At 38.0% G+C, this 16,146-nt stretch overlaps 1 protein-coding gene across 9 annotated transcripts in view; it reads left to right on the plus strand.

The window, feature by feature from the left end:
* The window catches only part of EVI5 (ecotropic viral integration site 5), a 223,156-nt gene that overhangs the window by 72,893 nt on the left and 134,117 nt on the right, over positions 1 to 16,146 (plus strand). For 5 of the 9 annotated variants that reach the window (XM_029618087.1, XM_029618089.1, XM_029618094.1 and 2 more), the window contains 4 exons: positions 3,966 to 4,026; positions 9,629 to 9,682; positions 13,912 to 13,944; positions 14,576 to 14,719. In XM_029618087.1, the coding sequence (XP_029473947.1) occupies positions 3,966 to 4,026; positions 9,629 to 9,682; positions 13,912 to 13,944; positions 14,576 to 14,719 (292 nt within the window). The remainder of the gene's footprint in view (positions 1 to 3,965; positions 4,027 to 9,628; positions 9,683 to 13,911; positions 13,945 to 14,575; positions 14,720 to 16,146) is intronic. The other 4 variants (XM_029618090.1, XM_029618096.1, XM_029618091.1 and 1 more) reach the window with 2 other exon arrangements.

A 16,146-nucleotide genomic window follows, 5' to 3' on the forward strand; every position in this document is an offset into this window, starting at 1 on the left:
CCGTCCATTGACCTGCTGGTCTCATCTCATAACATGAAGGTTCCCCGATTCTTCAGTCGCAGAAGAAATCTGTGGTCCCTGGGAATCAACATCCTTGTTCAGCTCTGGCCAGAAGAAGAGTTACTGTACACCTTCCCTCCGCAGCTCCTGCTGGGCAGGGTCATTCATAGAATCGAACATCACAAGGGAGTAGTCCTACTAGTAGCTCCAGATTGGCCCAGGCATCTGTGATATGCAGAGATTCCTGGTGAAGAAACCACTGTTCCTTCCATTGCACACAGGACCTGCTGCAGCAGGGACCAGTCCTTCTCAAGGATCTGAGTCTGTTCTCTCTTATGGTCTGGCCCTTGAGAGGGCTTGCCTGATGAAGTGAGGATATCTGTGGCTGTAATCGTTACCTTAGTTTGTGCTCGGAAATTCTCCACGTCCCTAGCGTATTTGCAGGTCTGGAGAGTATTTAAGGCCTGGTACAAGGAATGTGGTGTCTCCCCTCGGACAGTCAAAATCCCACTTATTCTGGAATTTTTGCAGGACAGCTTGAATAAAGTTTTGGCGCTTAACTCCTTGAAGGTGCAGGTAGCGGCGCTCTCCTATTTCAGGGGTGAGGTGCTCACCTGGACATGATCTGTTTTCTGAAGGGTGTGAAGCATCTACAGCCTTCCCCTATGGTTGTCTGTTCCCTTGTGAAATCTTAATCTAGTATTGGAATTCTTGGCAGGGCTTGCTTTTAGCCACTGCACAGTCTTTCCTTACATTTATTAACCTCAAAAACGGTGTTCCTGGTGGCTATAAACTTGGCACATAGCATCTCTGAATTGCAGGCATTATAGTTTCGGAACCAATTCCTCCAGATGACTCCAGGAGCATTTCTGCTTCATACTGTTCCATCCTTCTTGCCCAAGGTAGTCTCGGAGTTTCATTTGAATCAGTCCATTTCATTGCCATCCCTAGCTAAACTCAAGGACGTGGAGGAATGGTCATTTTATTTATTTATTTAAAATCTTTTCTATACCATCACAACGGTTTACAGAAAGGCACACACAAAATTATGGAGGTTGTGTATACTAATACTATCTATAAAAGTGCCATTTAAAGTTCTGTAACATAGTTTCAGAATAAAGACTAGTTGACGAAAGATGTAAATATTGTCCTTTTTCTTGTCTCTGCATAATTCTATTGAACTGTATATTTTTACTTATGTTAAAAGTGCAATAAAATAAGACACACATATTGAGTTAAGTGCTGTGTGCTGGTGTTCTGCTGCCTGTATTCGTTACTCTCCTAAACTTTGTTTTCTCTAACAAATGCTTGTTTAAAAAGCCAGGTTTTTACTCTTTTTAAAAAGTTTAAAATCTCTCTGTAGTCTAATCTCCAGAGGCATGGTGTTCCATAATATGGGTCCGGCCAAGGATAGCGCCCGCTCTCTGACCTGGGCCAGTCTTGCTGATTTAACTGAAGGGATGGTTAGGAGAGCTTTGTTAGCGGATCTTAAGTTTCTATGTGGGACATGTACACGTAGTGCTGTGTTCAACCATTTTGCTTTTTCGTCGTGAATTAATTTATGTATAGTGTTTTGTATTGTAATCTGTGTTCAATGGGCAGCCAGTGTAATTCAGCTAGAGTTTCAGTGATATGATCCCCTTTTCTTTTACTGGTAAGTATTCTTGTGGCAGAGTTTTGCAGTATTTGGAGTGGTCTTAATGTGGTGTATGGTAATCCTAAGAGAAGGGCGTTACAGTAGTCGGTGCTCGCAAATATTAATGCTTGCAGGATAGTTTGAAAGTTTGTAGGTGTTAAAGGTTTTAGTTTCCTGAGAACCAAAAGTTTAGCGTAACCTTCTTTGACTTTTAGTGATACGTGAGGCTGAGTTCTGTGTCAATTATCATACCGAGGTTCCGAACTTTTTTTCGGCTAGTTCTATTTTCTGTTTATTTTTAAGTTGTATTGGAGTTTGAATCACAGTCATATTTTTCCTTTCTAGATGTAGGAATTCTGTTTTTTTTAATATTAATTACTAGCTCCATTTGGTTTAGTAACTGTTTGATGTCTAGGTACATGTTAGCCAGGTTTAGTGTTTTTTTGATTGTCTTCAATGGGTAGTAATAATTGAATGTCATCAGCATATATGTAGTGAATAATTCCCAGGTCTACTAGTAGATGGCACACAGGAAGCAGGTAAATGTTAGTGTTGCAGAGTGCTGATCCCTGTGGTACTCCTGTTTGAAGATTTATTTTCTCAGACAATACGTTTTTAATTTGGACTTGAAAAAAAATCTGTTACTTGGGTATGAATGTCTGTAGACTTTTGGTGCAGTATCTGGAAGTTTCAGAACTGGTTCGAAAGACGGTACTGCCTGTTTGTCCTTCACAGTGGAAGGAAGCAGGGCAAACCAGCTTCATGGGCTACTATATCTCGCTGGATTAAGGAGGTGGTCATGGGAGCCTATGTGGAGGCAGGAAAGCCATTACCTTCTCAGCTTAAAGCTCATTCCACCATGGCTCAGGCAACCTCATGGACAGAAGCTGACTGCTTTCTTTCGCAGATATCTGCCAAGCAGTGATGTGGTCCTCCTTGCACGCCTTCTCCAAGTTCTATCGCCTGGACATACAGGCCCAAGAGGACGCAGTCTTTGCAAGGGCAGTGTTAACTGGACTGTGGGCAGCCTCCTGCACCGATCGGGAGTAGCTTTTGTATATTCCATTGGTCCTGAGTCCATCTGGATACACGCTAGGAAATGGAGAAATTACTTACCTGATAATTTAGTTTTCCTTAGTGTAGACATATAGACTCAACATCCTGCCCTCGGCTGCCCAAGAATGGTGCCAAAGAGTCACTCATGGCGTGGATATCTAATCCAAGACTTTACGGATATGCCTTCATCCAGGCCCTAGATCACGATATATTCTTACTGGGGTTCAGTGTATGGTTGAGTACAGTTATGGTTATCTGTTTTTTAACCATGTTTTTTTAACCAGATTTTTCACTAGTATGTCCACAGTGGCTTTTGAAGAGAATACTTGAAGCCTGAGGTCACTGCAGGGGGTGTATCTAGGGTCAGCTTTGAAATCTGACTCTGTCTCCATCTGCTGGCAGGGGAGCATAACCCATTGGTCCTGAGTCCATCTGTCTACACTAAGGAAAACTAAATTATCAGGTAAGTAATTTTCTCCATTGCTGTAATTATCTTCCTATTTCTTCACCACCACTAGTCTGTCTTCATAAAAAACCTTTTTAAAGTACCCTTACAGGAGCATGGGACTGGATCAGAAGGAATTATGTTCAAGCGGGATCTTGATTCATTTTCAGATGCACTGTATACTGTGTATACTTCATTGTATGAGTTAATACCAGCATATGAAAAATATTAAACTCAATTCTCTATAATGAAAATTTTGTATCTTTAAAAATTGATAGCTACATCATGGTGCGCACTGGTATATGTTTGCATAATGGCATAGGTCTCTTCGGATGTCTTGCAAGTTTCTCTGTAAGGATGAAATAGCAAACATTTGCTGAGACTCTATAGATGAAATAAAATTGTTGTGCATTGTTCTAATAAACTGGTCTTTCAAAAAATTGGAGCCTTTATAGGCTATGGTATTTGCACATCTGAAGACAGGATCGTTGGTTTGAAAGCTAATGTATTACAAATTAATTTTGTTGATCCTTTAATCACAACCTACAAAGACCTCCAGTGATGTACAACAGATATTGTTTTTGTGGTGATAGAAATGCTATGATTGGACATAGCCATCTTTTCACCCATGCTGCATGGTACATAAGGAAGAGGCATGATCTTCATGCTGAAGTCAGACAATGAGTGAGACATATGGGATCCTATTGAATAGCAACTTCCTCAGAAGGAAAACTTGGTATTCTTGTAGGATGCAAACCCTGATGGTATATCCCAAATTATTCCCATTTTGTAACACAGTAGCAAACTATAAATTTTCTCTCTTTCTAGGTTAGAAAAGGAGTACACTACAATAAAAACTAAAGAAATGGAAGAACAAATTGAAATTAAAGTAAGTTGGCTATGTCATAGTAATACTACCTGCAAGATGGTTGATTCCTTGAATAGTGGAAGTGGTTGTGCTGATATACATTGTGCATTATTTTATAGGATAAAATATCTTGACTATCTAAAAATTCAAAAAACATACAAAATGACATCCAAAAATCCTAAAAAAAAAATAAAAATATATATATATGTATCAGAGAAAATATTTATGGTGTAGAGAGATTTAATCCACTGTTTCCCACCTGCAATGGGCTTCAGAAAGTATCAGACGTAAACACCATCAATTCAAACCATCTACTGCAAATCTCATTTTTTCATATATTTTCAAAATAGAAATTTTCATGACCACTTTGTTCCAAAAATAAAACTGTATCATATTTGTTAAAAATTAAATAAATGTCATAAAAAAAAACCAAGGCAACAAGTGAATTTCTAAGCAGAACTAGCCACCATATACTTAGCTTTAATGCCCAATCTTCAAACCAGTATTAAAAAGACACCATATATACAGAGTGTTTTTTAGGATTTTTGGATGTCATTTTGTATGGTTTTTGTATTTTTGTATTTTTTAATTTTTAGATTGTGCATTTTATTTTTTCCCTCATTCTGTGATTTTATAGTAGATTTTGAGAGGTGCGTCTCTGTGGTTTATTTCTTTTATTCAAAGTTAGAAGTATAACAGGGTTTGAAAAGATTTGGAGAAATTTCTGGTGGACAGGTCCTCAGTTATCAGACAGGCTAGCAGTGAGCAACTGGAAATAATCACCCCATTTGGACTGGATTGCCCACTGTCAAGACCCAACATGGCACTTCTGTTCTTATACAGTTTCACTTGCTTCTTTGCAGCCTTTTTACACTATTGTAGTAAAGACTTTGACCATGAAACCTAGATTTTTAAAGCGTTCACATAATTAATGCCTCAGACACACCATTTTACAGTTTATTTGCTTCTTATAGTACAGCATGCTAATGTTTTTTTGCAGATCAGTGTTTGTGTTAAATGTAGCTTTAAAACAAAGGACTGCATTGTATAAACTGAAATGTTTCATTTGCAGATAGTGTTTTAATTCAATAAATATCCACATTTGTCTAGGAGAGTAATTACTTATATTTATAAAGGAATCTGATTTAAAACTAATTTGTCTGTGATTACTTGACTACTGTGGTGTTGTACAGCAAATATTATCTCCTTTTGCTCTCTGCACTGATCATTAAGCCGGGGCCAGCTTTAGGCCAGCTGGCACCCTGTGCAAAAACTGAAATTGGGTTACCCTCCCTTCCCTTTAGCAGTAACAACTTTGGCTCAGCATGTCCTCCTTTTGGTAGTCATGGTGTCTCCAGCACAATATTCCTCTTTCTCTCTTACCCCCTGCCCACATGATGTGGAAGGATGTCAAGGGAAAGGGGTGCTGATATGGTGGCACCTTCTTTGTGCATGGCGCCCTGTGCAGTCACACAGGTTGCACACCCCAGACATTGGCCATGCATCAAGTCTTTTGCAGACAGCTGAGATTAAGCCATGATAGTAAAAGTAGAATTCAAAGCATGGCTTTTTACAGCTGATGTTGTACTTATGCTGTCCAGACCAATTACCACTCTTCCAAGCTGTTTGAAGCGAATTAGTGGTGTCTGGGTTTATAATAAACTTTAACAAAACAGAGGCATTGAGCATACATCTCCCTGTGGCTATTCTGCAACTACTAAAGAACAGATTTCCATTTAAATGGACCACTAAATCAATATAGTATCTAGGGGTCAAAATAACTAATTTATCCTCTTCTGTTTTCACTGCCAATTTCCCTCAGTTGCTCATTGAGTTTGAGATGTAATGATGTGAAACTCCCAAAATATTTTGTGGATTGGACGGTTTTACAGCATTAAAATGAACATTCTACTTAGAATATTGAATATGTTCCATGCTCCCTCAAACTATCTGAAAGATTCACAAGCTTCTGTTTAATAAATTTGTATGGGGAGAGTAAAGACTTGGAGGTTACATAATAGGTCTCCTATCTGAGAAAACTCAGGGTGCTTAGACCATCCTACTGTTTTTTATCATATTAAGCAGCACATTTAAAATTTGAAAATGCATTAAAAAATCCCTTTAAAAGTATCTTCTTTGTCTTATCCCTCTCACTGGCAAATAGATATAGACCTAAACAATGAATTGATAAACCCTGTTTGTCTTCTACAATGCAGTTGTGAGACTATATAAACTATAAAGCTAAGGGTGTAAATTTTTTTTTTTAATTTATATTTTATTTTCAAAATTATAACAAGAAAAACTTGTAAGGAATACAGAAACAATTATCAGGAAATGTATCCACATCCATATGTAATTAACCAATACATACACATGCATTAATTTTTAAACTTTCAACTGTGTTTTCGTTGGTAAATGGGGGGGGGGGGGGGGGAGAGAAAGGAGAAACACAGGAAATCATATACCCTTTTGCTCTGTTTAGGCCTCCATTTACAATATATCCCCTTAACTATAGGTTATGTCCCTCTCTCCAGGAACTGTCTCAGTTGCTCAGGCATAAAGAATATATAGGTATTACCCGCATACTTTATAACACATTTACATGGAAGTCTTAAAAGGAAACTTGCCCCCTTAGCCAAAACCTTGGGGCGCATGGTAATAAACATTTTCCTCCGCTGTTGGGTAGCCCTAGACAGGTCTGGATAGACCCTAACCAAGGCTCTCATAAAGGGAGTATTAATGTTTTGAAAATATGCTTTCATTATCTGTGTTCTTTCTGGTTCCGTGAAAAAAGAAACAGAGAACTGCCCTTTCTATCACTTCCATATTTTAATTTTCTAGATACTCAGTTAAGTTTGCTAAATCAACCCTGTTATCCTCATGAGGCAATTGAGAAGAATCTCTTCTTGTAGGCAAAAATAATACTTTCTTTAAAGAAGGTTGAGATTCTACAGGGATCTTTACAGTCTCAGCTAAGTATCTTTTAAAAGTCACCATTGCAAGTTCTCCCATTACTCTTGGGAAATTCACCACTCTTATATTCATACGTCGCAGGTGATTTTCAATCTATTCGATTCTTCTCTGAGATATTATTCGATCCTTCATAAGAGAGGTGTTTAAATCTTGAACCTGTTTGATTTTATCTGAAATATCTTGAATAACCACAGCTTGCTCATAAAGTTTATCCTTCTGTTCTTTTTCCACCGCATCCATTCTTTTATCAATACTCCCCATCTGCTGAGACTGTTCTCTGAGGGTCCGGGCATTAACCATCATTAGGTCCCAAAGTGACTCTAATGTAATTTCCGCTGGCTTTTTAAACTCCCAGGGCAAAAGTGTCAGTTCCTACCTCCTCCCGTCGGGGCCTCACGCCCGATGTTCCTGGCAATTCAACATCCGTCCCTAGGTTTCCCTTCTCCGGAGTCTCTCGCCCAAACCCTGGGTTCGGCAGGGCAAACACTCCTGTCCCTGCTCCTGTATTGCTGGTGGTTCCTCCACTCTGAGTTCGCCCGGCCAAACTTGGGTCGACAAACGCAGTCCCACCAGCATCAGCGAGTGGAGAGCTACACAGCAGCGCACGGGGATCGTGGGGGCTCAGAGTAATTTCGCCTAGCGAGATTCCCTCTCCTTTCGAGATATCCGCAGCGGCGTTTGGCACCCCCGACTGAGCACCAAGGTCTGTTATAACTCGCTGCCCTGACTGGCCAGGTAGGTCAGGAGGAAAGACTCTACCCTTACCCTTCCTCTTGTGAGGCATTTTCAACAAATTCAACAAGAAAAGAAAAACTTAAGAGTATTGGAGTGCAGAGCAGCTCGACTCAGCGTCCTACAGCAGTGGCCATCTTAACTCCTCCCCCAAAGGTGTAATTTTCAAAAGTATTTGTGCACATAAATGTAGCATGTGTCGTAGCTGTTGCATTTAAGCTAGGAAATGGACTGTGCTTAAGTGCTTTCTCAACATTTTTTGTAAATATATGCCCTGAAGCAGCATGGAAGAGAGCGAAACATGACTTTGTCTGCATAAAGATGGTATAGAGATAAGTACATGTATCAATGGTATAGCACTACGAGTTCTAGGATCCTTGTAGAGATGATCAAATCAAAAGATCAGTGGGGATGTTGGTAAAGCATTTCTGGATTTTTATTCAAAGCTTGCCATAAATTTCGGTCCCCTGACACGGACTGTGTTTTGCCACATGGACTGCGTCGGGTGGAACCTAGTTCAAATAAGCCCAGAATTTGAGCTATTTATTCTGTGTCAAGGAATTCTTCAATGAGAGCCGCTTCAAACACATGCAGAGGAAATGCTGGTCAGGTCAAAACATTTAAAACTGCCCTTGCAGCAGTCTTTCTAAATCACAGGAAACCAAGTCCTGTAGTATGGCTTGGCTCTGGATAATGCATTGTCCGTTTTAATTTAATAACTGGAGCACGGACAAACCCGGTGAAAACCTGCACAACAATTTAGAAGCGCCATGGTGTCAACAGATTTTCTCACTGCTGAGTGCTTCCTCGTACTCAAATCTGTTGATGCCGTGGAGCTCCTAAACTGTTGTGCAGATTTTTGCTGGGTTTGTCTGAGCTCCTGATTTTATGAAGAATTCCTTGATGCAGTATAAATAGTTCAAATTCTGGGCTTAGGTCCCACCCAACGCAGTCCATGTGGCAAAACATGGTCCGTGTCGAGGGACCGAAATTTACTGCAGGCTTTGAATAAAAATCCAGAAATGCTTTACCAACATCCTCACTGATGTTTTGATTAGATCCTAGAACTCGAAGCACTATACCATTGATACATGGTCTATTACCAGTGAATATGCCACTCTTCTCCACTTAATTATTTACATAGAGATAAGTACAACATTTTCATGAAAAAATGAGATGACTGGTTTAGCTAGTTTAGCAAGTTTGACTGCAAAAACTTTTTCAAGAAAATTGAAAATTAAAAAGGTGCTTTTTAAAAAGTGGGAAGTTCAAGACGAAGAGCCTGTGTTGAAAGGGTTTTTGACCAGTGACGGCAGTATAGAAGAGGCACGTTAAGTACCAGGATCAAAATTAAAAAAAAGATCACCATATTGTGCTATTTAAGATTTTCCCTTTCTTAGCAGTCATGGGCTAAAATGAGTGGTTTTCCCATTGCATGAAAATAGTGTGTTTGTGAAAGAAAGTTTTTGATCATAATATGATTTTTTTTTTTAAAGCAGAATTAAAAAAAAAGTGTGAAGACTTTTTTTTTTTTTTTTCCCTTTTACAAGACACTGTACAAATGAAAGCTTATGGCATCAGAACCCAGCCCTTTTTCCATCTGAATAGAAGTCCATTAGACAAAAAGGTTTGGACAAGTTCCTGGAGGAAAAGTCCATAACCCATTATTAAGGTGGTGTTGTAGAAATCCACTTCTTATCCCTGGGATAAGCAGCATAGGATCTATTTACCTGGCAGGATCCCAAAAGGTCTTTGTGACCTGGGTTGGCCACTGTTGGAAACAGGATGCTGGGCTTGATGGACCTTTGGTCTGACCCAGTATGGCAAATCTTATCTACTTATGTAATCTGCTGGGTGCAAAAGAAAAAAAAATGGAAGTGCAAGTGGAAAAATACTTCTTTGCCTCTTTCTCTTACAGAGGTTACGCACAGAAACCAGGCTTTTAAAACAGCGCATTGAAACACTGGAAAAAGTGAGTATATCAACACTTCGTGGGGCTTGGATCCTTCTCACTGTGCTCGTGTTCAAAGATCTAAATGGAATGGAAGAGGTCTCTCTCATTCTTGTAACTTATTTATGTTCTAACTTACTGTGACTAATTACTTATTTATTTATTTTATTTATTTATTATTTTTATTATACCGAGTTTCATGATAGGAATCACATCAACCCGGTTTACAATTAACAATGTGAGTAAAGGCAGAGAGTAACAAAGTAAAGAACATTTCCCAATACAAGAACAAATATAGTATGAAACTTAAATATTATAACAATATTTTGGATGTGAGAAAGTTACAAAAAACATGGAAAAATAACTTGGATATGAAAGGGGAGGAATTGTAGAACGACTATTAGCATTTTAACCAGCTGTATCAATTAATAAATATGTATAATATTATAAAATATAAAATATAGATGTGTAGCAAAATGATTAGATAAGATATTGTTGTGAAGTATAATAAAATGTTGCTGTGACTGCGTGTGAAGTTAGTGGGATTTTTTTTTTTTTTTTTTTACAGTTCCTAACTTTTGTGTTTATGTTGATGATGAGTGGGGAATTTAATCCAGATCTGGGAAAGCTTTTTTAAAAAGCCAAGTTTTTAGTCTTTTCCTAAAAGTTGGAGCACATGGTTCTTATGAACCATGCGCTCATTCATACAGCTTAATTCATACAGCTTAAGCGAATTCATACAGCTGAGGAATTCATACAGCTTAAGCTTAAGCGAATTCATAAGCTTAAGCGGCGAGGAGGGCCGCTTAAGCTGTATGAATTCCTCAGCTGTCTTTAAGCTTCGTTAACATTACAGACTGTCCCTCCCGACGCAGCCTTCGGGCGAAACACGGGGTCCGTGTCGGGGGACCCTGAAGCAGTCAATTACTTGTATATGTTTTGAAAGTTGGAGTGGCTTCCTTGAACATTTAAAAATTAAAATAAATACATTTTGGAGAAAGTATTGGACCTATATTGCTTCCTGCACTCCTTCTTGGATTGTATAATGTTAAATATATGCCATCTGAGGGGGGAGCTGTTCATATGCCAGCTTTATGCACACATATGTAGATACTTAAAAATAAATAAAATAAAAATCCAGAAGACACCAATGAATCTTTTTAAATGACCAATTTGAGTATTAAGTCATTAACATGATTTGTAATTTTAAAACCTACAAATATCTTAAATTTGCATGTCAGGACTGAAGTTGGGTTGTTTTTTTTTTTTTGTACCAAGGTATTTTGAAAAGCAGTTTGGATGTTTCCATGAAAATTGTTTATAGATTCAAGGATTTTCAGTACAGATTCAAGATATTTGAATGCATTTTTTTTTGCCTATATAAAGATTTTTTTGATCCTCTGAAGTTTGTGTGCTGCTATATACCAATTAATTCATAAATACAGTGCCTTGTAAAAGTCTTCACACACTTGTACACTTTTCACATTCTGCTGTCAAAAAACAAATCAAAATGCATTAAAATAAGAATGTTTCACTGATCTGCATAACATACTCTCTCTTTCTTACTATGAAAGAATTTTAGAAGTATTCCAAAACTAAGAATAAAAAATACAAAAAGTCTTGATTGCTTCACACTTCTTGACTAAGTGCATGGTGGAAGCCCCGTTTTTGCAGCAATAATAGCCATAAGTCATTTAGGGATAGGTATCTACCAACTTTGCCCAGCCAGGATGATGTGGTTTTTGACAGAAGAGCTCAAGTTCATGCATGGTGGCAGTGGATTGTCTGTGGACTGCAGTGTTCGAGTCTTACCACAGATTTTCTATTGGATTCTGTTCTGGGCTTTGACTGGGGCCACTATAGGACTTTCACTTTCTTCTTGCTGAGCCACTCCATTGTTGCATTTGCTTTGTGCTTAAGATCATTTTTCCTGCTGAAGGATGAATCTGCTTCTTAGTCCCAGATCTCCAGCAGACTGGAACAGGTTTTCTTCCAGGATCTGCCTGTACAATCCATCTTTCTCTCTATCTTCGCTTCTTATCCCTGCTTCTGCAAAGCATCCCCACAGCATGCTCCCACCACCATGCTTTACTGTACAAATGGTGTTAATAGGATGGTGTGTGTGTGTGTCTGTGTCACGTATCTCTTAGCATTGACACCCAAAAGTTCTATTTTGGTCTTATCAGATCACATAACCTTCTCCCTCATGCATGCAGTGTCCACTAAGTATTTTTTTGCAAACACTATGCAGCACATATGGCTTTTCTTCAGGGGTTGCTTCCTTTTTGCCACCTTCCCATACAGCCAGTGTTTGTGGTGAAATTGTTGAACAGTCAACATTTTTCCTCCATCTCAGACAGCGACCTCTAGTTCTTTAAAGTAATTTTAGGCCTTATAATGACCTTCCACAGCACTTTCTTTAAAAATGGCCACTGATCATGGCTGCATCTTGGTGGTGCTAAACTGTTTTACTTTACATTGATGGACCTGACACTGCTCCAAGGAATGTTGAAACACATTGAAATTTTCTTGTAGCTTTCCCTCGTTCTGTATCTTTGAATAATATCATGAAGTTTTTTCAGCAGTTCCTCATTTAGCATGTTTTGACTTTTTTGCTTCATATTTACTTCATACATCAGAAAAAGCTTGATTCTTCAACCAGGAGGCTTCGAATTAGCTTAGCTACTGTGATTGGACACTGGTGGGCTCTAATTTTTAATGGGCCTTGTTAAGGCAACTTTTTGAGCCTGGACTAATTTGGGCTTGCTATGACCAAGGGTGTGAAGACTTGTGCAATGAAGAATTTTTTTTTTTGTGTTTTTTTGTTTTTATTCTTAATTGCTTTTGGAATATTTCTGTGTTCTACACAAGATACTCTACACTTATGCAAGATCAGTGAAACACTCCTACTTTAATACATTTTGATTTGTATATTTTAGAGTAGACAGTATGTGAAAAATGCTCTAGTGTGTAATTTATTTGATTTTATACTCTGCCTTTCAGCGCTTCAAAGCGGATTACATTTAGGTACTGTAGGTGTTTTCCTCTCCCCAGCGGGCTCACAATCTGTTTGTACCTGAGGCAATGTAGGATGAAGTGACTTGCCCAAGGTCACAAGGAGCGGCAATGGGATTTGACCCCTGGCTTCCCTGGTTCATAGCCCGCTGCTCTAACCACTGGGCTACTCCTTCCTTTTACAATAAGTTTTACAAGGTGCTATACACTTATTTATGAGCTTGTATTGGTAGCAGGTAACAATGTCTTTGCTGTAGTTTTTATTTTAGTTTAATTGCTTGGTAAACTTCTTAACTTCACTGTGCCTTTTTGTCTTTGAAGCAGCAGTTTGTACATGGGAGCACATTGCTTACTGTAAGAAACCTGTACAATGCAGACACTACTTGGTCTGTGGAATGTAAAAATATTCCAGTAACTAATTGTACGAAATATCTAGGGCACCCTTTTGATTTGCTTGACTAGGTGAACTGCCTTGTAGCTTTTGAGATTTAAATCTTAAAAGAACAAACTATTTTTTGGAGTAAACTTTGAGCAAATGTTTGTTTTCCTTTCCTTTAACAAGACAGATGGTAGTGTTGCAGGAATTCTTAGGGTAAAACAGAGCATTCCTGTGTAATCTTGGCTCTAGAGTTTCAGAAAAACTGCATTTATTTTGTTTTTGATATCTTGAATCAATTAACTATTTCTTTGCTCTATTTGTTTGGGAATTTGCTAGTATGCAGATGACTTCTGAGCTATCTGCTCATATTCTGCCTCCTTCATAGTTTTGGAGGCAATGTCTCAAATATGTAACACATTTTTCTTTTAAAGATGGCGGCAGATGATAACCTCCTGCCTCCAAAATGGAAATTGATTCTAGGGTGATAATTTTTGGGGTGGAGGGGATTCTTCCTCCTCCTCCCCTGCTTTTTTTTTTTTTATTAAGAAAAAAGATCTGTATGGGACATACGTCTTGTGTATGAATATTGGAATTTTCCACAATCCAGTTATCGGATTAATAAAGGTAAACCAACCCCCCCCCCCCAAATCAGACAAGTGTTCACAGATAAGTCAATTCTCAAAACTGTAAATATTTTATTGTTTAAGTGGATATGAACATAATCATAAATTCTTGAATTTTTAAAGGAAGTAAAATTAGTGCATGGTATATTTATTTTTCTCTCTGTCAACTTTTTATTTTTTTATTTTTTATATATCTTTGTTTCCCTTATATTCCTGTCTGAATTTTTCCCTAGGAAAGTGCTTCCTTGGCAGATAGATTGATACAGGTATAGTCTTTAATTATTTTCCCCTATGACAAAAAAACAAAACAAAAACAGAGAATCCTGTTTTTTGATGCATGTAGAAACATGCATTCTTCATATGTCTAAATTTTAAAATGAACATGAAACAGTGCTATCATTTTTAATACAGCTGCCTACATACTAGTAGATATTAATAGATAAAACTTACAAACTGCACGTTGTTTGCAATCTAATTTATTGCTAACATTACTGAAAAGTCACTTAATACAACGAATTCATCAACGGATTCTGTTGCCAAATTGTTTTTAACAAATTTCCCTAAATGGAATAATTGAATCCCTAACAGAACTGTGCATGTATAACTAAGTCTTCTGCATGTACTAAACCTATATTGAATGCAAAACCATATACAACATTGTGCTTGCATTTTTTTTTTTTTTTTTTTAAAGTTGGGAAGTAATTCATTTTTTCGCTGAATAACTAATAGAGCTCTCCTGAACGCTATTAAGGATCACTTTTTTTAAAACAATTGTCATCTGGTCCTGCGGTCCTTGGGATGATTTTGAAGATGGCAAAGTAAATTTGATAACGATTACAAAGGCAATATTCCTTGCATTTGTCTTCAGTTGCTTAAAAAAAAAAATTATGTCCAAAGGGACAAGTGACAAGGGCCCAGGAGGCTGAGGAAAACTACCTGATAAAACGGGAACTGGCCAGCATCAAACAGCAGAGTGAGGAGGCTGGCAGTAAACTGGAGCAAGCTCAGCGTACCATCAGGGAGCTCCAGCAGCAGCCATGGGTAAGGAGCCCGGCAGCACTTTTTATCTTCTCTCTTCCTTTCTTCACGGCGTTATGTTTCTGCCATGTTTATTATCTAAGCTTTCATCTACGTTCACTTGGGAAAAGTGGCATTGTTATAGGTCCCAGATTTGTGGTTCAGCAGGCAAACGTTGCATTGCGTCTTGTGCTGTCGCTTTAATACGCTACCTGCTGGACTTGTTTTGTAACATTTTCCTTGGATGCACATCTCTTAAAAAAAAAAAAATAAAATAAAAAAAACAAAAATAAATCAATTTTCTGAATCATTTGCTGGAGCTTTGTCCAGGAAGTACATCCACCATCTTCTTTTCAATACATAGATCACTGTCCAGGCAGACATTCTCCGCCAAGATCTGTGCCTGGAGGTGAGACTGAGGCACTTCTCTGTTGAAATAGGAAGAGAAGGCATAAACAGACCGAAGGGGGCCAACTACTTACCAGCTATGGAGTGAGATTTTTCAAACAAAAGTAAAGACTAAAGTATTCAAGAGCTGAGCCGAAAAGCAGCCCACACAAAACCATGAATGAGGCAGACTTGTAATCATGTGGACCTTATCCAGACCAAACACAAGCTTTTTCTAAATTAGGGTTCCTGGTTCCATAATATTTACTTTTGGTTTCAAAGTATATGACATCTGTTTGTAAAGCTTTGTGTTAAGTGATCAGAATAAATAGCTTAGCCCCATTCAGTGGCCAATCTCATGCTTCTTGGTAATGGTTAGCTGGAATCGGATGGGTCAGTTTGCCAATATTTTGGTGTGCGTTCATTCTTTGATTTTGTTTGTAGTTAACGCTTAAAAACAGTAAATTGGTATGCTTTTAATTTTGTAATCAAATTGTTAGGAATAGGATTTTCAGACTCTTCTTCTGATTGCTAGTACGTTAAAGCCAGTGTAACTTTGTAGGACTGGCTGTACCCATGATGACAAAAGAGCAAGTTAACAAATGTGCTTTGGCTTCTGGCCAGTTTATGATTCTGAATTTTTATTTTTTTTTTTGCAGAAGGTGATTATTCAGAAAACACAATTAGTGTAAAAATTTCCTGTACTATAACTTGATTTAAACATTTTTAAGTAGCCATAGTAAAACACTTCAGAAAATATTGTAATGTGTTAACTTCAGTGTAATCATTTACACTATTTCTGTATTCAGTCTTGTGATGACAGGATTAGTAGTATAAATCAATATAAAGAAATGTTTTAGTTTATACTTTGTTCATATCTGAAAAGCAGTAACTGCTCTTTTTGTTTATTTATTGACTTTGCCGAGAGAGTCAGCAGTGTGATATGTGAATCCTCTGTAATCGCTCAGGAATTACTCAGTCCAAACTTAACATATGCTTCAGCCTTGCACACAGGCTTGTCATCTGCATACCAGAATCAGCATGCTTTGCTCAAACCCAGCAAC

Source organism: Rhinatrema bivittatum, chromosome 10 (assembly GCF_901001135.1).
Source record: "Rhinatrema bivittatum chromosome 10, aRhiBiv1.1, whole genome shotgun sequence".
Lineage (NCBI taxonomy): Eukaryota > Metazoa > Chordata > Amphibia > Gymnophiona > Rhinatrematidae > Rhinatrema > Rhinatrema bivittatum.